At 43.1% G+C, this 21565-nt stretch overlaps 1 protein-coding gene across 1 annotated transcript in view; it reads right to left on the bottom strand.

The window, feature by feature from the left end:
• ankrd55 (ankyrin repeat domain 55) overlaps positions 1-21565 on the bottom strand; it is a 147162-nt gene that overhangs the window by 77217 nt on the left and 48380 nt on the right. The window contains exons 7-9 of the mRNA XM_041183205.1: positions 19458-19642; positions 5434-5601; positions 1813-2465 (exon numbers count right to left, since the gene is read on the bottom strand). Coding sequence (XP_041039139.1) covers positions 1813-2465; positions 5434-5601; positions 19458-19642 — 1006 coding nt within the window. The remainder of the gene's footprint in view (positions 1-1812; positions 2466-5433; positions 5602-19457; positions 19643-21565) is intronic.

The raw sequence follows: 21565 nt of genomic DNA, 5'->3' as shown, positions 1-21565 counted from the left end.
CGTTAAACTATCTTCCTATGTGCACATTTCTGCTAAGAGACCTCCAGATTCATAGCCCTGCCTCCACTGCCACTTGACCATCGCTGTAGGGCATTTCATTGTCCCTAGCAGAGGACTGTGCATGCCATCTTTTAACATGAGGAAGTCGATGTGCAGTCAACAACCGCACAATCTTGATGGGTTGGCAGTCTTTAGCCAATATCTTGGTAAGCCATGACAACTGGTGAGTGTAAATCCCATTGTAGCCTTCATCCATCTTCACAGCCATTAATGCGCATATATACCTCATTTAATGTCTGTTGTGCCATTGAGAACTTGAAATGTGTATTTTGATAGAGGTACGCTTCTCTAGATCCGCCTAGTTCAGCTTGGCAGGGTCATCTCGTGTATCTTTTAGCTGGGACAGTCTTGGTGGAACGTCAAGCTGTGAGCAAAGTCATAACCAGTCCTCCTTCCTGGGATTTGAGGACCAGTACCAATCTGGTCATCTTATATGCCATTTGGCTTATACGTTATGATTTACTTGCCTCTTTATGTGTCCTTGTGTCAAATTTTGTTTAATGATAGTCTTGTGAAGCACCTTGGGACATTTTATTGTGTTAAAGCTAATATCTAATTTCAAGTTGTTAATGTCTGGAGGGCTTCCTGACCCCTTGCGAATAAAGAATCTCACTGCTTCCTTCCCTTCTCCACCAAGGCTTTTGAAAACCCCGGAGCCTGTGTTCTGTCATGCTGTTCCATTCTTCAATGCTTTTTAGGTCAGACTCATTTCCTGCAAGACTGTGAGCACTTGCTCCATCCATAATGCACCTCCTATTTAAGAGATGCAGTCTATCTTTAAGTGGTGCAAGTCACTCACAATATTTGCCCTCTTATGACACATTCAGCCAATCAACAACACAGCACTGGTTGGATGCTGAAATCATTGAACTGAAATAATTGAAATTGTGTGTCAGCTGTGGCTCAGTTGGTCACACTCTTTCCTGAATCAGAGGGTTATGGGTTCTAGTCTGACTCCAGGCCTTGAGCACAAAAATCTAGACTGACGTCCCATTCAGTACTGAGGGAGTGCTGCATTGTGAGAGATGCCATCTTTTGGGTGAGACACTAAACCGAGGCAGTGTTTGCTTTCCCTGGTGGATGTAAAAGATCCCACAGTATTATTTCAAAGGTGAGAAAGGCAGTTTTCCCCAGTGTGCTGGCCAATATTTATCCCTCAATCAAAATCACAAAAACAGAAAACCTGATCATTACCACAAATTGCTGTTTGTGGGAACTTGCTGTGTGTAAATTGGCTGCCATGTTTCCTGCATTACAACAGCAACTATACTTCAAAATGAAGAAGAAGAGCTCTGAAGAAGAGTCATACAGACTTGAAACGTTAGTTCTGTCTTTCACTCCATGGATGCTGTTAGGCTTGCTGAGTTTTTCCAGTATTTTCTGTTTTTATTTCAGATTTCAGCATCCACAGTATTTTGCTTTTATATTTCAAAATACTTCATTAGCTGTAAAGCGCTTTGAGATGTCTGGTGGTCATGAAAGACATATCTAAATACAAGCCTTTCCTTGAACAGGCAGCATAAAGTTGGCATGCTGCATACATTGCACTTATTATATGCCACGATTCCTGCACCCGATTTCAGAGTCTATCAAATTTAGCCTGCTATACTTTTATATATTGTTATAAAGCTTTTCCAACATACCATCAGTCATTGCACTTGAAAGCAACTTATTGCATGAAGTATTTTAAGACATTGTGATATATGTTGCTACATAGTCAGAGGTATATCAATATAACATTTTAGAAGTTACCTTGCGGGTAGTTGTGTAAGCAGGGCAGTTGAGGATGTTGTGAGAGTTCCATGTGTTTGGCTCTTTCTTGCAGAAAAACCTCCAATAGCTTTGATGAAGCAGGAGCAGTCCATGCTTTATAGGACAAAACGTGATTGGTGTCTTTGGTCCACGGACTATCCAAAAGTTGTTGAGAGCTGGTCCTGTTCTCAAACAAGTCATGTTCACTGCGGCTTTTTTGAGACCTGTGCGCAAAGTGGTGTGTGCTTGACTTATTGTCTGTGCTTTGAACTGTGCAAGGAGAATTTAAAAACAGAGGATTGCTAAGAGTTAATGGGGTGAGGCTCTGTGTCCGTATTGGGGGAAGACTTTTATATACTTTTTGTTTTTTGTCTGATGACTGCCATTTCTGATTTGCTAGCTCTGCAGTTGTTTTTCTCAGCCTGCTCTCCTCAGTCCATTCTTCCAGGACGTCACTATTGTTGGGATCCATGATGCAATCAAAGATTGTTATAATGTCATCGACTTCGGAAGTTTCATCTCTTAGGTATCTTTCCTTGTTTTTAACTCTCCACGTGCTCTTTTTCTCATCCTTTTTCTTTTTACAGGAGAATATCTGGTTCAATACACTGAAGCGCCCCTCTTTCTTCTTGCTGTTTTGAAAAGGTTGCTGTCTCACAGAGTCAGGTCTGTGTTCAATAAAAATAAAATTAAATCAAACTTTCTCGAATTTGTAAACATGTTATCGAGTTTTTCACAAGTGGTTAATATTTAAAACATAAAGTAACAATAGATTTTTATAGGTTTACAGCAATTTATCATTTGACAAGTATTTTATAGGTTATTCCATGGATTGAAGACACCAATTATAATTTATAGTTTTCTTAACTGTCACCAGTTCCTTATTTTAATTGCCAGTTTTTTGTAAATATTCTGAGCTGTACATTTTTCTTCATAAAAGTAAATTCTTCACTTTACATTCCTTATTTATAGACATTGCCAAATGCCATTTAAGAAAAAAAATCTTTTTATATACCCAATCTATACAGCCTACCTTTCTCTGCACTGTTATTTTTCAGTTTGGGCTGAAGAAATCTGCCATGACCATTTTCAGTCTATTGATCTCATGTCAATTCACTCCTCTTGATAAGATGAGGAACTATGCAATTTTGAGGTATGGTCTGGTGTCCGAGCTGAGAACTGGCATGCTGACACATAGCTTGATTGTTAATTGAAGCTGGAATTTGAACTCAGATTTCCAGCATGGAAGCGTGGTGTATAGTAGAGTTTTTGAGTTGTTTTATTCCTATTGTTTCACAGCACTTCCATTTAATATAGGTACAACAGTAATTTTGGCTGATGCTGTGTTCAAGTCAAGTGTTACTGTTGCTGTACGTGGTAGGATTCGAATACCAGTCCTTGACAATACCACTATGCCACTGCCTCCCCACTGCTCTACTTGAGAAGAGAAGGTTGAGAGGAGACTTGATAGAGTTTTTAAAATCATGAGGAGTCTAGATAGAGTAGATAGGGAGAACTTGTTCCATTGGTGGAAAGATCGAGAACCAGGGGGCATAGATTTATGATAATTGGCAATAGAAGCAATGGTGACATGAAGAAAAACATTTTTACGCAGCAAGGTTAGGATCTGGAATACTGTGCCTGAGAGGGCAATAGAGGCAGGTTCAATCGAGGCATCCCTAAGGGAATTGAATCATTTTCTGAAAAGGAAAAATGCTCAGGACTATGGAGAAAAGGCAGGCGAATGACACTAAATGAAATGTTCCCACAGAGAGCCAACATGGATGCAATGAGCCAAATGGTCCCCTTCTGTCCAGTAACTATTCTATGGGAAGAATTTTCTCCCCATTGGCGGGTGCTGAGAGGGAGCGGGCACGCAGCCAATTGACACCCGCGATCGGCTGTGTGCTGCCATTTTACATAGGCAGGCCAATGAAGGCCCACCCAACGTGACGTGCACTCGGAAACACTGGGCGCTACTTGTGCGGGCAGGTGGAGGAGGCTGAGTTGGGGTCTGCGCTATTTCGTGCATGTGCACAAAAGAGCGCAGAAATTTCCCTGAGGCACGGAGCTGCCTCAGGGAGTTTAATTTCATTATGAAAAATTTAAAAGATAAAAAAAAAAATTTCAGACATGTCCCTTCATGTAATAGTGTCACATGAAGTGGGAGGTGCCAATAAATTTTAATAACAAAATTTATTTGATATATAAATCCGTCATGTGACCTCATTCCGCCCGTGGATGAGGTTTCACGATAAATGTGAAGGCCGCCTGGGCTCTTCGCCTGCCCGCCAACCTTAAAGTTGGACGGGCAGCTCTGTTAATTGTTTTAATTAGTTTTTAAATGGCCTTAATAGGTCTTTGACAGTTCGGCCGGTGTGCAGCCAACTCTGGTGTGCACCCGCCGAACTGAAGATCGGAATGACGCACTGTGACGTCAGGACACACGCCCGACATCACCGTGCGTCATTTTACGCATTGGCGAGCAGGGCCCACCCCTGCACGCTGACCCAAAGATTTTGGTCTATGATTCTATGCTACAAATTCAGCTTTGACAACCTTTCCTTTTAGGGTCATCTGCATCTCTGTCCAGTTATGCTATTTTTTGGTGGCGTTGGTTGAGGGAAGAATGTCATCCAGAATATCGAACGTATTCCTGTGCTTTTTGTTAAATAGTGGGCTGGGATTCTGAACAAAAGAGCATTAGTTTAATGTTTCATCTGAAAGATCACAACATCCTTCAATCAATGTTCTGTATTCTTCAGTGGATAGGATTGTAATTCAGACATTCAAAAGTACATGAATGGAAGTGGGAGGAACATGTCATCTCTAATGCTGTTTAATTTGTTCCTAGTGTATTGATTGTGCTTTAAAATAAGTTTATTTTCCTTAATTTTTGTTAGCAGACTCTTAAAAATGCACAAGTTTTTTCGTAAGTACTACCTTTGAGGACAACTTATAGATGTCTTCTGTGGTCAAGAAAGGCTCAATCCAGTTCTCTGCAGATGAAATTCACAGGACAAAACCATCTACACTAATTTGCACCGCACTAAGTAGCTTATGTGGGAAACAGGCTAAGTCCCATTGGTAAGGTAGAGTGGTAAATTGAGCAGCGAGTATTTGATGCTAACATTATGCACTGAAGGAGAAATAAACACGAGAGGACATGGCTTTAGGGTGAAAGGGGAAAGGTTTAGGGGGAACATTAGGGGGAACTTCTTCACTCAGAGAGTGGTGAGAGTGTGGAACGAGCTACCATCTGACGTGGTAAATGCGGACTCACTCTTAAGTTTTAACAATAAGTTAGATAGATACATGGATGGGAGAGGTCTGGAGGGTTATGGACTAGGTGCAGGTCAATGGGACTAGCGGAATAATATTTCGGCACAGACTAGAAGGGCCGAATGGCCTGTTTTCTGTGCTGTAGTGTTCTATGGTTCTATGAAAGCACTTTATAAACTTACTCAATTAACCAGCACTAAAATCCCTGGACTTGATAAAGCACAGGAAAGTATGAAAGCATGTGTTTGAACACAAGTTGCACTATAACCTCTACATCAGTGTTATATTTATCCAGCATTCTTTTCTTACAAATAATTGAAAGGTTTATGTGCAACCTACCTATTTTCTTGTGAGAACAGCTTGATACATGCTGTGTGCCCACAGTACATTGCATATGTCAGAGGAGTATTTTCATTGATGTCCCTTGGACTGCTGTCCACCCCCAGCTGTATCAAAGATTGCACACAATCTGCTTTCCCTGCAGCAGCAGCCCAATGAAGTGGTGTCCTAGGGAAAATAATAAAACACATTGATAAAGGCAACAAGTGTTACATTTGAACAGAACTAGTAAATATTTTATTGCTATTTAGCACATTGTACAGCAATGACTTGTTGTGAACACATACTTCTGTTTGAGATACAGTAGAAAAGTTAAAGGGGGAACATTCCCTGGAAAAATTAAAGTGAGAAATAAATCAGTTCCTGGTTACGAGGAACAAATGGAAATTTGAGTCACTTGCCAGGAAACTGGTGGAGACTCATGGTGTCTGGACTTAAAACTGGAAGACATTTGTTCAGTTGACGTGTGTGGCAATGCAAATTATATGTGGTACCTCATTTTTAAATTGCTTTAAAAGTTCAGGGTAGAAATGTAAGACCAGGAATCCAAAAGATGGCATCTCCTGGGTATGATATCCTTCAGTACTGAAGGGCTGAATTGCATGGTGGGCTTCAGAACTCTGATGTCGGGACCAAATGGGGGGTCCCAAGACCAATTTCACTGGCAATGGTCCTAGATGGGTGATTTTACTGGACGCAGCCACCTAATTGATCATTTCCAGGCTTGCTATAAATAAAGGATGGCAGGTGGGCTCCTGATGCTGCCAGCCCAAATAGAAAGCTGGCAGTCCTAAAGCCTCAGCAGCCCTACTGGGACGGGTGGGCACTGCTGAGGCAGTTCGAAGACCTTGGAGATGTACATATCATTTAAAATTCTGGATGGCCGAGGATGGCTGATCGGAGGAGAAATCCCTCCAGGAAAATTATTGAAGTCCCAGGTACTACCTTTCATGCCCATGGCCCCCTCTTTGGGTGATAGAGCCTCTGGCTCCAATTTTTCCCTTGATTGCCACAGGAAGGCTGCCTCCATGAAGCTGGCAACCATCCATGTGGGAGGGGGCTATTAATGGTCCCTGACAGTGGACTTAATTTTGTAGAAGTATCAGCCTAGATTCATGTTCAAGAGTATGATTTTCCTATCCTTGGGCTGGCAGAGAGGGAAGTAGGGGGGTCAGGGGTACTGTGAAAATATTGGGAAGCAGTTAATTGGATGGTGAGCCTAGAGGCATACAGTTAGCAGGCTACCTCTAGGAAAATTACAGAGCCAGTCCCGCTGCTGACAAGTGTGGGCTTGGAACCCCCATTTCACCCCAATGTTTGGGTCCTGAAGCCCATGGTAAAATCCTGCCCCAGGTCTCTGAATTGGATCTTGAACCCACAACCTTCTGATTCAGAGACAAGGGTCCTACCACTGGGCCAAGACTGACAGCATGCTGATGAATTTTACGAAGAGCAGGTATTTTGGTACAATAAAAGCAAAATACTGCAGATGCAGTACTGCAGATTTCATGTATTTTGGTATGTTGCATGTGAACCTCAAAATGAGTGGTGAATTTAGGGATGTGGAGGGCCAGCCAATTTTAATTGCCAAGACTCATTCTGACTGAATCTGGGTTAAAACACTACCTGGTTGATTGTAGGAATGGAAGATCCCAGTCACAATGGAGCAGCCAGGGACCGCAGCACCAGTCCACAGTAGTCAGATAAGTGTTAAAAAGGGGTGGTCAGGAGGGGTGCCAGGGTGAGACAATTTGGAGTAGAGGTGAGGCAAGCACGAGGTGAGCTCTGGAGGAACACTCCAGCACCTCCTGACCCGCAAGCAAAACTTAAATAAAGATGACAAATTTCCTTACCTGAGCCTCTTCTGGTCCGTGATTCAATTCTTGGAAGGTTTGGTGTGACGGGGAAATGGCCACTGCTCCCTCATTTAGGCCTCTAACTAAAGTAGCAGATCAGGTCCCAAAGACATCATTGGACCTCAATCTAAACAGGTTCCCTCTATCTTCCTGTGAATATCATCCTTTCCTGCTCAAAGCAGCAGGTTAATATTTGAACCTTTAAGGAAGGCAGCAGGACCAAAGGGGATAAGATGTTCCCCTCATTTTAACTAACTCTCTGCCAATATCTGCCAGCTGACTCAAGCTAAAATCAGGACCTATGCTTCAGGGACCAGACTATTGACTGCAAAAACATGACCTTGAATACAACATACAGCAATTATTGGACACTCCATTTTACATATTCTGCTTCACAGAAATCTTAACAAAGGAAAACTTTATTACCCATAATGCTTTGTGTTTGACAATCAGTGTCAATCTCCTTGCAGTTCCATTCAATTTAGGGTTTTGATTAATTTGTTGAAGTTCATTTGCTAAAGGCATCACTGTTGGCTTCCAAAAGTGAAGAAAATCGAGGTGCAGAAAAAAGTGGGAAAGTCAGGTAGTACTAAAATAAGAAATAATGAGGTGTTAGGTAGAGTTAGAGTAAAATAAAGAGAGAAAGAGAAAAAGAAAGAATAAGAAAGAAAGCAAAACAAAGAGGGCGAGAAGGAGAAATAGAAAGGGAAAGATTGACTGAATGACTTGCATTTATATAATGGGCAGGATTTTCCGCTCCCACCCGTGGCGGGCGTCATGGCGGGCAGGAGCAGGAAATCTCTGGTGTGCTCAGTATGTTGTGCGCAGGGCATTGGCGTAACATCATGCTCGTTGGTCCAGGATATTTCTGGTATCATACTGGCCTGCAGATGGCACACTCAGTCAGGGAGGCATCTGCAGCCTTTAGATGGGGAAAAGTTATTTGGGGGTATTTGAGGGTGTCAGAAGAGGGGGATATATGTCAGACTGTGTAAGTGTCCTCAAAATGGGAGGGGGTGAGAGCCACATGGGGCACAGGCATATCTACCTCATCATGTTCTGGTGGTAACAAAGGGATATCCCCACAATCACAGTGGGATCAAGGAATAAGGGGGAGGATTGAGAGGTTCTTGGCGGGAGGGAAACTGAACTTCCGATGGAGGCACCAGTCTCACCAAAGGGAAGAACTAAACCCTCAAGACCAAGGGGCAGCAGGAGCCCCTCCAGACGCAGAGGATGAGGCTCACAGAGGTGTCATGTGTAGGTGCCTCTCAAGTTAGAGGGAGTACAGAACTCGTATGTCTTATCAGCAAATGAGTGAGAGACAGTGTCGCCACTGCCTCCGCATGTCCTGGGATCTGGTAACTCAAATTTGCCACATTCTCCAGGAATTAGCGCCACGGGGACTGGGAGGGCATCCTTTGCCACTGGCTGTGAAACCACTGCACTGAACTTCTACACGAGTGACTCCTTCCAGGGCTCCACTGAGGACCTCTGTGGGACCTCTCAAGTGTCCACTCACGAATGCATACTCGAGGTGACAGACACCCTTTTTGCCAAGGCCCACAATTCTGACAACTTTAACAGAGATCAAGCAAGCTAGGATGTCAGAGCAGTGTGCTTTGCAACAATTTCCAGATTCCCACAGGTATAGGGTGCCATCAACTGCATTCATGTGCCTATAAAAGCTTCTTGGCAACAGACACTTCAATACATAAACAGGAAAGGCTTCCACTTGCTCAATATACAGCTGATCTACGACCATAAGAAATTTATCATGCAGGTTTGCACCAGTTGCGTCCATAACTCATGCATCTTGAGTAGACTGCAGATCTTGGACATCTTCAAGGAACCACACAGGAATCAGAGTTGGCTCCTTATTAACAAGGGTACCCTCAAAGGCTCTTGATGCCCATGTGGCAGCCACGGAATCCTGCAGAGCAAAGGTACAGCAATGTTCATGTTGCTACCCGAGCCTTGGTGGAGCAGACCAAAGGCATCTTAAAATGCGATTCCAATGCCTTGACAGATCTGACAGAACTCTCCAGTACACTTCCCAGAGGGTCTCAAGGATCATCATGGCTTGCTGCACACTGTACAACCTAGCACTGCAAAGAAGAACTTGCTAGATGCTGACATGGAGGAGCTGCACGTCTCCTCCGACGAGGACATCAAGGGAATGAGGGCATTAAGTTTGAGGGGGCTGAGGCTGCAGGGGAAAAGGCCATAGTGTAGACCAGATGAGGGAGTTGTGCAGCCCACATAGCCATCAGATTACAGAAGGGGGATGATGAATTGCAGTGAGTACCCTCTTGGACTGCAGCGGTTCAAGAAGGCAGCTGTCCACCGCCTTCTCAGGGGCAATTAGGGATGGACAATAAATGCTGGCCTAGCCAGCGAAGCCCACATCCCATAAATGAATAAAAAAAAGGACAAGTGCCCTCCATCATGGGCCAACATTAACACCAGCATTGCTATTCCTCTCATTTCAACCATGTACTTCAATATGAGAGTGAATAGTTACACATCAGGCTCACATTGTCCTGATCCTTTGAAGGAAGATGAAGCCTTGGGGACATGCGACCTTGCTGAGATGAGGCGCTATCTGGAGGAGGGAGCCCCGGCATCAGATATCAGAAGGTGCTGCCTCTTCAAGCGTCTCTCCAGCATCCCAGTCATAATGGCAACCTACAAGAGCCAGGGGCTGTTCCATTATCCTCAGCAGGCTCATAGCTGTATGCCTTCAATCTGGCAACATTCCTCGAGGAGATCCATCTCCAGCACCAGGACAACGCATTCTGTGTAACCTTGATGGTGAAACTGATAGGTGACACTTGGGCCTAGATAGCTGAGGATGTTCTGCAGGACTGCATATAAACAGAGGTAACTCAACCTTCTATGTCACCTTCTTCTGTATCACATGCACTCTCAGTTAGGAATGTTGGCCCGCTTTTATCCTCACCTTACTATGCATGTGGACCACCTGAAGATGACGATGTTGAACCACTTGCAGACATTAATATGCCTCCTCTTTATGACACATGTTGTGCCCTCATGGCTAACACTGGCCCTTGCAAACTCCAAAATGCTCAGTCACCATGAGGTGATGAGTTGTTGCTAATAAAGAGCAGCCTTCAGCTTCAGTACATCCTCACTCCTATCCCATTGTTCCCTTCAATACTGTCTAAAGCTATGATGTGCATTTCCAGAACATGCTCAAAGGCTGTGTTGTCTGCCAAAAATCACCATTTTAAATTGGCATCACACGTCTCGGCTGTATCCCAACATTGTGACGAAAGCCTTGTGGCTGCAATTCAGATAATTACAGGTTGAGAAACACTCAAGATTTGAATGTCAGGGCAAAAAGGTGGCTGAGAGGGGCACAGCTTCAGCACCTTGAGGTGGCAAGGTGCACCCACTTATTGGTGAGCATAACAGATATACACTCAGAAAGTCGGAAATGTGGTTGACAGACAGGAGTGCGCACGAGCTCTAAGTATGGGCTCATAGCATGAAAACCCTGCCTGATGACAGAGAGCACATGGAGTTGCACGATATATGACCCTTCTCCAAGCATTAACACATCTCTCCTTGTACACTACACCATCACCTTTCAAGAATGCAGATGAGATAGGAGCGCACCTCTACCTCAAACATGACATGACCCTGCAAAGCAACTGAACGAGCTTCCTTCCACAAGCACACTTAACATTAAGGACAAAGCATCACTGATGTTGAGAATGATCTGAAAAAGGCCACACATTGTGGTGATATGGAAGCACACTACATAGACGAGTGGCCCATAATAATGACATCTATGATAAGTGGGGGGAGGCACCATGGTATCACACCACAACACAGCAAAAAAGCTCACCATAAAAAAGGAGGCATACACAAGAGGAGATGTGAAATGGGTACGATTCTATTTACATTTGTGAACATTATATGTATGTTGTGAACACCTGTGCCATTGTTGCACTCCTAAAATTTTCTAACTTTCTAACCTGACTGCTATGTCTGGGTCCATCTCTGACATCCACGGCAGAGGTAGAGACAGCCTGCTCACTGCTATGCCCTGTTGTCTGTGATGACTTTGGCAGGCATCCCCTGGAGGGCCAGGATTTGGAGGGCTCCGGCCTGCTTTGGATGTCCTGCTGTGGGGCCGGTGCACCCTCCCCAGCCTGTGGAGCTGGAGGTAATGGGGTCACAGGAAGAAGGGTTTGGGATTGGTCGGACACTCCTGGAGTCACCTGGGTGGATGGCCCTGGGGTGTCCATCTGCTGGTCCTCCTCCCTATGGGTGCCCGAGGGCCCCTGGATGACTCCTTGAGGAGAAGGGGTGGCTGGAGTGAGATCAAGGTGCCCCTCCCCCCCTCTTGCATGGCCACTGATGGATGCCACCAATGTCTACAGTGATGGAGTGCAGGTCTCCATGGCGGCCGTCATCCTGTTGACCTCGATGTGTTGGCATGCCGACGCTATCACTTCAGACTAAATGTGGACAGACTCCTCCATCATTTGTTGCAATCTGAGGAATGCAGCTGGCATCCCTTCCTGATGTTCCCGCAATTGTTGCTACAGCTCCACCAATTGATTTAGGATCGAATCTGGAGAGTCATCATCTGACGAGGACTCAGCAGAACCCTGGCCCCCAGCAGTCCTCTGAGTGCCAGATACCTCAGATGTCCCTGACTCTGCCTGCTTTGGACTAGATTGTGTGCTGTGCTCACCAGATTGGGACCCCGAGGCTGCTCTAGAACTAGGTCCTACTGAGGTGTGTGTCTCTGCACTGGTGGAGGGTGTGGTTGAGCGCTGTGATGGGTCTTCTACTGTGGTGTCCTCAGGGTTCTCATCTGAGGCATTGTTGGAGCTTGAGCTAATGGCCTAGCTGGTTGAGGCCATTGAGCGCTTGGCTACTGATGTAAGGCTAACAGGTCTGTAGTTCCCCGTTTTCTCTCTCCCTCTCCTTTTAAATAGTGGGGTGAGATTTGCTACCTTCCAAGCTACAAGAACTGCTCCAGAATCTATAGAATTTTAGAAGATAATCACCAATGCATCCACTACCTCCATAGCTACCTCTTTCAACACTCTGGGATGTAGAATATCAGGTGCTTGGGACTTATCAGCCTTCAGTCTCATTAATTTCTCAAATACAACCTTCTTATACTAATACTAATACTAATTTACACCAATTCCTCATTCTCCTTAGTCCCTTAGATCTCTAATTCTGGGAGATTTCTTATATCTTCCTCAGTGAAGACAGAAATCACAGAATTGTTACAGCGCAGAAGGAGGCCATTCAGCCCATTTTGACTACACCAGCTCTCCAAATTAGCATCATGACGTCGTGCCAATCTCATGCCTTTTCCCCGTACCCTTGCGCATTGTTTCTATTCAAATAATCATCTATTGTCCTCTTAAATGCCTCAATTGAACCTGCCTCACCATACTTCGAAGCAGTGCATTCCAGACTCGAACCACTTGCTGTGTCAAAAAGTTTTTCTCATATCACATTTGCTTCTTTTGCAAATCACTTTAAACCTGAGCCCTCTCATTCTCAATGCCTTGACGAGTGGGAACAGTTTCTCCCTACGTACTCTAAGACAGACTCAAAGTAATCATTTAGCTTCTCTGCTATTTGCCTTAGCCAAACAACTCCTTTTACATACTTATAGAAGCTTTTACAGTCCGTTTTTAAGCTTTTTACTAGTTTACATTCATATTCTATTCCCTCCTTCTTTATCAGTTTCTTGGTCCTCATTTGCTATATTCTAAAATGCTCCGAGTCCTCAGATTCACTACTATGTCTGGCAACTTTATAGGCCTTTTCTTTTAATCTTATACAATCCTTAACTTCCTTTATCAGCCATGATGAGTGACCTTTTTTGGGTTTTTTGTGCATTGAAAGAATGTATAGTTGCTGTAAACTATGTAATAATTCTTCAAAGACTATCCATTGTCTGTGTACCGTCATACCTTTTAATGTATTTTCCCAATTTATCTCAGCCAATTTGCCCCTCATACTTCCATAATTTCCTTTGTTCAAATTTAACACTCTGGCTTCAGATTAAACCACCTCACTTTCAAACAGAATGTGTAATTCCATCATATTATGGTCACTCATTTCTAAAGGTTCTTTACAACAAGATTATTAATTAGCCCTTTCTTGTTACATAATACCAAATTAAAATAGCCTGTTCTCTAATCAATTCCTCAACATAATCTTTAGAAAACCATCCCTAACACAGTCCAGAAACTCATTTTCCATAGCATTAGTGCTCATTTTGTGTAAGTTTGTGCATTCCACCTCAGAAACCATGAAGCCAAACGCCAGCTTAAAGTAACCTGGTGTGGAGCAACACTGACATATGGCGAGCACCCTATCTACTTAGGAGTCACCCTTGACAGATGCCTCACCTTCAAGAACCACATCGAAAAAACAAAGGCAAAAGTGAGCACACGAAAAAACATCCTGAATAAGCTCACTAACACAAAATGGGGAGCAAGATCAAAAACATTGCGAACCAGTGCACTTGCTCTTTGCTATTCCACTGCCGAATATGCCTGCCCTGCATGGGAAAAATCTACTCATGCTAAGAAGATGAATGCCATTCAGAATGCAAGCTGCCGACTTATCACAGGTTGTTTAAAACCAACAAACACCAACAACCTATATATCCTGGCATCGCTCCCCCGATATAAGAAGAACGGTAGCCAGCAAGAAAGAGCGACTCCGTCAAACATCAGATGAGAGACACCCTCTACATGGTCATACACCTACACCCAGCCGCCTAAAGTCAAGGAAGAGCTTCATGAACAGTGTTGTTCCATTACAATCAACCCCATCTGAAGCCCGCATTGCCTTGTGGAAAGACCGGCTCGCCAGTCTCGAACAAACCCCAGCGATAGAAATTCTATCGGATGAAAGCCTTCCCCCAGGAGCTAATTGCAACTGGGCAACCTGGAAGTGCCTTAACAGACTTAGGACTAGTGTAGGTCGTTCAAAGGTGTCACTAAGCAAATGGGGATATACAACCTGCCCGACAACTTGTGAATGTGGTACTGAGCCACAGACTATGCAACATCTTCTGCGATGTCGATCGCTAGAGGAACCCTGCACTGTTGCAGATCTTGCTGAATTCAACAACAAGGCGCAAAAATGTGTCCAGTTCTGGCTGGGCCATGTATAGACTGTTCATGGACACGATAAGAAGAAGTGCTCATTAAATTTACCCAGTCTTTATGTAGATTGAAGTCACCCATGATTACTGCATTGCCCATGCTACATGCTTCTCTAGTGTCCTGATTAATACCAGGCCCCACATTATTTGGTGGCCTTAAAACAACCAATGTTTGCTACCCCTTTCTGTTTCTTAGCCCCAACTAAACAGATTCTATTTTTCTTCTGATCTGAGATCCTCCCTTACTAATGTACTAATTCCATCCCTTGTTATCAGTGCAACACCGCCCTCTCTTCCTTTTTGCCTGTCCTTCCAAAATGCCGAACATCCTTGAATATCCATTTCCCAGTCTTGGTCACCCTGTAGCCATGTTTCTGTAATGGCAATTAGATCATACCTATTTACCTCTATTTGTGTCTTTAAATCATCTACCTTCATTCAGGTAGAATGCCCCTAACTTTGTCTTTTTAAACATTATTCCGCATTCTAAGCCTAGTTGATCCTTGCCTTCATTTCGTCTGCCTTCTAATTTTGCTTGCTACTTTTCTACTTCCTGTTACCAGCTTTACTTCTGTCCAATTTGAGCTACGCCTCAGGTTTCCTCCCCGACAAGCTAGTTTAAACCCACCCCAACAACACTAGCAAATCTCCCTGTGAGGATATTAGTCCCAATCCTGCTAAGGTGCAACCTGTCCATCTTGTACAGAACACACCTGCCCCAGAACTGGTCCTAATGTCATGTAGGGCTGAACCTTCCGGTTGGCGTGCGGGGGTGGGCCCACACGCCGATGCGTAAAATGATGCGCGATGACGTTGGGCGTGTGTCCTAACGTCATCGCAAGCCATCGCGATATTTTGTTTGGCAGGTGTGCGCCGGAGTCGGCTATGTGCCTGCTGAAATGTCAAAGGCCTATTAAGGCGATTAAGAAACCAATTAAAGTATTTAGGAAGGTTGACGGGCAGGCGAAAAGCCCAAGCTGCCTTCATGTTTTTCAGGAAACCTCATCCATGGGCGAGATGAGGTTTCCTGAAGCTTTTAAAAAACAAATTAAAAAATTTTCCCACCTTGACAAACATGTCCCAACTCATGAGACACTGTCACAGATGAAATGAAGGCAAGGATCAACTAGGCTTAGAATGTGGAATATTGTTTAAAAATACAAAGTTAAGGGCACTCTACCTGAATGAAGGTAGATGACACTGTCACTTGAGCAGACATGTTTGAATACATTTTTAAATCCATCCTTTATTAATTTTCATAACCATTTAATCTCCCTGAGGCACAGAGCTGCCTCAGGGAGATTGCTGTGCTCTTTTGCGCGCATGCGTGAAAGAGCGCAGGCCCCGACTCTCCCTCCTACCCCTGCCCGTACAGGTAGCACTGCTATCAGCCGTGAATTATGCTGGGTGGGCCTAAATTGGCCTGCCCATGTAAAATGGCGGCACACAGTCCGCCTGCTCCTGCCTAGCCTGCCCGCCATAGGAAAAATGCAGGCCATAATCTTATTTTGCGTAGTAACCTTTGATGTGACACCTTATCAACTGCCTCCTGGAAATCCAACTACATCTACAGGTTCCCCTTTATCCACCTTGCTTGTTACTTCTTCAAAAAAACTCTAATAAATTAGTTAAGTATGATTTCCCTTTCACAAACCCATTTTGACCCTGCCTGAGCAAATTATGATTTTCTAAGTACCCTGCTATGGCCATATAATGGATTCTAGCAATTTCCTTATGACAAATGTTAGGCTAACTGTCCTGAAGTTTCCTGCTTTCTGCCTTCCTTCTTTCTTGAATAAAGGTGTTACATTAGGTATTTTCCAATCCATTGGCATCCTTCCAGAATCTGAGGAATTTTGGAAGATTAGATGCAGGAAGGATGTTTCCCCTGGTTCGGGGTCTAGAACCAGAGGACACCATCTCAGAATAAAAGGTGGGACATTTAGGACCGAGATGAGGAGGAATTTCTTCAGTCAGAGGGTGGTGAATCTTTGGAATTCTCTACCTCAGAGGACTGTGGAGGCTCAATCATTGAGTGTGCTAAAAGCAGAGGTTGATAGATTTCTAGTTACCAATGACATCAAAGGATATGGGGATAATGCAGGAAGATGGCATTGAGGTAAAAGATTAGCCATGATCTAGTTAAATTGTGGAGCATGCCCGAGGGGATGAATATCCTACTCCTGCCCCTATGTCCCTATATTCCTGTTTCAAGGCAAGGCTGCCCAGCCATTTGACAGAAATTGCATGTGACACAGTTAGTGTCAAGAAAGTCTTCAGCAGAGGAAATAGACTGAAGGCTGCTGGCTCTCCCTCTCTCCCTTTTGGAATAAGTGTGATGCCCCATTCAGGAAGCCAACTCTACCAGAAACCTACCAGCAAACCGAGATCTGGTAATAACTGCAACATCTTCTACATCTGACCACATCTAAGAACCAGCTAAACTAAATCAACCACAGCATTTAAAATCTACCTCAAAGACAATCAAAGGACACTTAACCATATATTCTTTTACCATTTTTTATTTGACTCTAGCTCACTTTATTTCTTCTTATTATTTTTTATTTTATTTATTATTATCTTATTATTTATTTCACCCCTCTCCTATTTTTACTTAGTTCTGTTGAAGGGTCATGAGGACTCGAAACATTAACTGTACTCTTCTCCGCCAATGCTGCCAGACCTGCTGAGTTTTTCCAGGTATGTTTTATTTTTCCCTTTATTTCTTATATGTGTGTGTGTGTCCAAATGACTGCATAAGGTCAAATGCTTGACGTCACGTTTTTATTAATCTTCTCAGGTTTAGTGGAATTATTCCTTAATTCAAGAAAACCTTGTTTGATTGACTCCTTATTGCTCACAGCTTAATTAGTTAAATACATGCCGATCTGTTGTAACTAACCGAGGAGGTTGAATAGATGGGAGCCAGTTCACCCCTTCTCACCTGGTTGTAACACTTGTATAATTAAAGAAAGCCTGCATGGATTTGTTAAGAGCAGATTGTTAAAAGCAAATTGTGTTTAACTAATTTGATTGAGTTTTTTGATGAGGTAACAGATGGGGTTAATGAGAGTAATGCAATTGAGATGGTGTAACTCTTTCAGAGTCAAACAAGTAAATTAAATTAACAAAATGAAGGATAAAGTAAATACAGCCCCTAAGTTAGGTCAGCTGTAAAACCAAAGACAAAGTTTAAAGGAAAGTTACAAACCTCAAATCAAAATGTGATTAAGATGGTCAATAAAGCATCTCAGACCCCGCAGTGCCCACTGGGCATGGAAGGCCTTGATGGTGCTGGCAGACACCACGTGCTCCCTCTCCAGGGACACCCAGCCACGAACATAGCCACGGAAGAGGGCCAAACAGTCGGGTGGGACGACCCCCTCAATTGCCTGCTGCCTGGACCTGTTAATGGCTAACTTGGCCAAGCTCAGGAGCAGGCTATTGAGGTGGTGTATATGGACTTACAAAAGGATTTGATAAAGTGCTACATAACATGCTTGCCAGCAAAGTTGAAGCCCATGGAATAAAAGAGACATTGGCAGCATAGATATGGACTTGGCTGAGTTGCAGGAAACAGAAAGTAGTGGTGAATGGTTGTTTTTTGGTCTGCGGGACGGTATGTAGTGGAGTTCCCAGGGGTTGGTATTTGGACTACTGCTTTTATTATCTATATTAATGATCTAGATTTGAGCATGCAGAGAAAAATTTCAAAATTTACAGATGACTCAAAGCTTGGGTTATTGTGAACTGGGAGGAGGATAGTGATATCCTCCTGGATATGGACTTGGACTGGTTTGGACTTAATTGGAGTATTGTGTTCAGTTCTGGGCACTTCAGGAAGAATGTGAAGGCATTGGAGATGGTGCAGAAAAGATACATAGACAGGCTGGCAGAATAAGCAGATACATGGCAGATGAAATTTAATGCAGAGAAGAATGAAGTGATACATTTTGACAGGAGAATTGGGGAAAGCAATATAATATAAAGAGTGCAATTTTAACAGAAGTGCAGGAGCAGAGGGACTTAGGTGTAAATGTGCACAAATCATTAAAGGTGGCAGAGCAAGTTGAGAAAATGGCTAATAGAGCCTATAAGATCCCCATATGGGATTATAAATAAAGACAGAGTAAATCAGCAAGTGGGTTATGATGAATCTTTATAAAACACTGGTTTGGACTTAAGTGGAATATTGTGTTCAGTTCTGGGCACTTCAAGAAGGATGTGAAGACATTGGAGAGGGTGCAGAAAAGATACACTAGAAAAGTTTCAGGAGAGAGACTTCAGTTACGTGGATTGATTGGCAAAGCTGGGACTGTTCTCCTTAGAGAAGGTAATGTTGAGAGGAAACTTGTTAGAAATGCTCAAGAACACGAGGAGTCTGGACAGAGTAGATAGGGAGAAAGTGCTCCCATTGGTGGAAACCGGATCGAAAACTGGAAGACACTGATTTATATGATTAGCAAAAACCAGAGATCACAATGAGAATTTTTTTTTTATGTAGTGAGTGGCTAGGATCTGGAATGCACTGGCTGAGTGTGTGGTGGAGGCAGTTCAATTGTGGCTTTCAAAAGGAAATTGGATAATTATCTGAAGAGAAAACATTTGCAAAGCTATGGGGAAAGTGGGACTGGCTGAGTTGCTGTTGCTGAGAGCTGACACAGATACAATGAGCTTAACATTTTCACTTCTACTTAGAAGAGGCTTTTATTAGTGTGTATTCAGCACATGCATATTGTTATTTATCAAACATTTTATATTACAGGTTACTTTAAGTCCTAGTTGAACCTAGATAACCAGTAGGTGGTGACAATGGGGACAATATTAATATGCTCGTAAGAACTCCAGGATAGTGGAGCTCGTTGGTCACAAGTATATATTAAATAATTGTTGTACTGGTAAAATGTAATGTTTCTTTTTCAAAAAATTAAATACATAACAGGAACGGAAGATATTGCATCACTCTGGAGTAGACATGGATGTAGTACCTGTCGTCCACATCAAGTGGTTGCAGGTTGCATTCTGGAATTCTTGCCAGATCATAGATGATATCACTGTATCCAGCTGCTGCTGCTATGTGCACACTTGTCTTTCCATTTTCATCATCGTAGTTTATTATAGATGGGCTCAGATGATGATCCAGAAAGATAGAAGTCATGGCTCTATTCCCACTCTGGCAAAAGGTACAAATAAAGCAATTAAAAGTACTACATGATTAGGCAAAGATGGCAGTCTTCAATATTCTGATGCCATAACAATACTCTGATTGATCTGGACTAGGGTTGCTACAGTAGCACTGAAAAGCAATTAAATGCATCAAACTGAGTTCTCAGCATAAGTCATTCAGAAGTGTTGTTAGCTTGTCTGTAAAGTAATTTAAAAACCTTTCATTATTACAATGCAGAGACATTACTGCCAGCAAGTTTCATACGCAATAGCTGTTAAGCATTGCAGTCCATTATCCATTATATTCTGACAGTTTCCCAACTTTACAACAGTGGCCACACTTCAAAGGCAATTAATTGACTTTGAAGTGTTTTCAAAAGTTGTGAAAGGTGCTTTAGAAATGCAAGTTCTTTCTTTGTTAAATGACAAACACAACATTTATTTTCACAAGACATGAAAATTATCCATGTTGCTTGTCTTTTATGAAGCTTTGTTTGTAATTCTTAAAGAAAGCCAGCGCAAATTTATAAAAAATTATGACATGAAGTGATTAAGACAGGGTATAGCATTTTTAGTGCAAGCAAAAAATAGATGCTGAAATCTTTTCTATTTACAGATTATCTTTGCACCATAGTATGATGATCCCACATTATTCTCTTAACTCTGTGACACATGAGTCTAGAGATTATGGGACCTGTAATTCCTGGGTCTGGAAGGAATTAGGTGAGTAGCCCAGTTATGTCGTGATTTGTCCCCATTTGCACTGCTTTTCAATTCCAGGAGGTAGGGATAAAAACAAAAAACTGCAGATGCTGGAAATCCAAAACAAAAACAGAAACAGAAATACCTGGAAAAACTCAGCAGGTCTGGCAGCATTGGCGGAGAGGAGTACAGTTGACATTTCGAGTCCTCATGACCCTTCAACAGAACTAAGTAAAATTAGGAAAGAGATGAAATATAAGCTGGTTTAAGGGGGGTGGGGGGTGGGGGGGCGTTGTTGGGACAAGCAGCCAGTGATAGGAGAAGATAATCAAAAGCTGTCACAGACAAAAGAACAAAGAAGTGTTGAAGGTGGTGATATTATCTAAAGGAATGTGCTAATTAAGAGTAGAAGACAGGACAGATAAGGTACAGATAGCTCTAGTGGGGGGTGGGGGAATACTAAAAGGTAGAAATAAACAATGGTGGAAATACATTTAAAATTAGTGGAAATAAATACCTATTGTTTATTTCTTTGTAAGTACAACATTGTACCATAATCCACACAATCCCCTCAATCAGTATATGTAATTTAAATTTTTATCCCATCCCCAGTTAGGAAAAAAACATCTATTTTTAGATGTCACCCAGGGAAGAAACTCTTCCTGATTTTTTCTCTGCCTTACCTAGCCAGAAGACACTGAAACGAATTGTATTGTAACAATTGTATACCACCTAAGAGCAGCTAACTAAGAACATGACAGAAATTGAATCTAAACTTTTCCTGGGGCAGGATTTTCCAGTTGTCAGGTGGGCGCAGCAGGCAGGCCCAGGTGGCTACGAAAGGCACCGCCGCCCACAATCGGGCCCCGACCGCGATTTCATACTGGCTGGCCAAATAACGGCCAGCCAGCGTGAAACATGCACTGAAGGAGCTGAACGCTGCCATGGGGACGGGAGGGTTTTGAGCACAGAAGTCTGTGCATGTGCAGGGGAGCGCGCACTGAAAGCTCCCTGAGGGCACAGAGCTGCCTCAGGGAGCTGAACAATTGTGGACACAAAAATAAATATTTAAAAATGAGTGACATTCACATGAAGAGGGACATGTTTAAAATGATGTTTAAAAATTTTTTTTAATTATTTTTGGAAACTGGATGAGGTTTCATAAATAATCCACCTGGTCTATTCACCTACCCGCCATCCGAATGGTTGGACAGGCAGCGAAAAATTA

Source organism: Carcharodon carcharias, chromosome 1 (assembly GCF_017639515.1).
Source record: "Carcharodon carcharias isolate sCarCar2 chromosome 1, sCarCar2.pri, whole genome shotgun sequence".
NCBI lineage: Eukaryota > Metazoa > Chordata > Chondrichthyes > Lamniformes > Lamnidae > Carcharodon > Carcharodon carcharias.
This window is presented reverse-complemented; position numbering and strand designations above follow the sequence as displayed.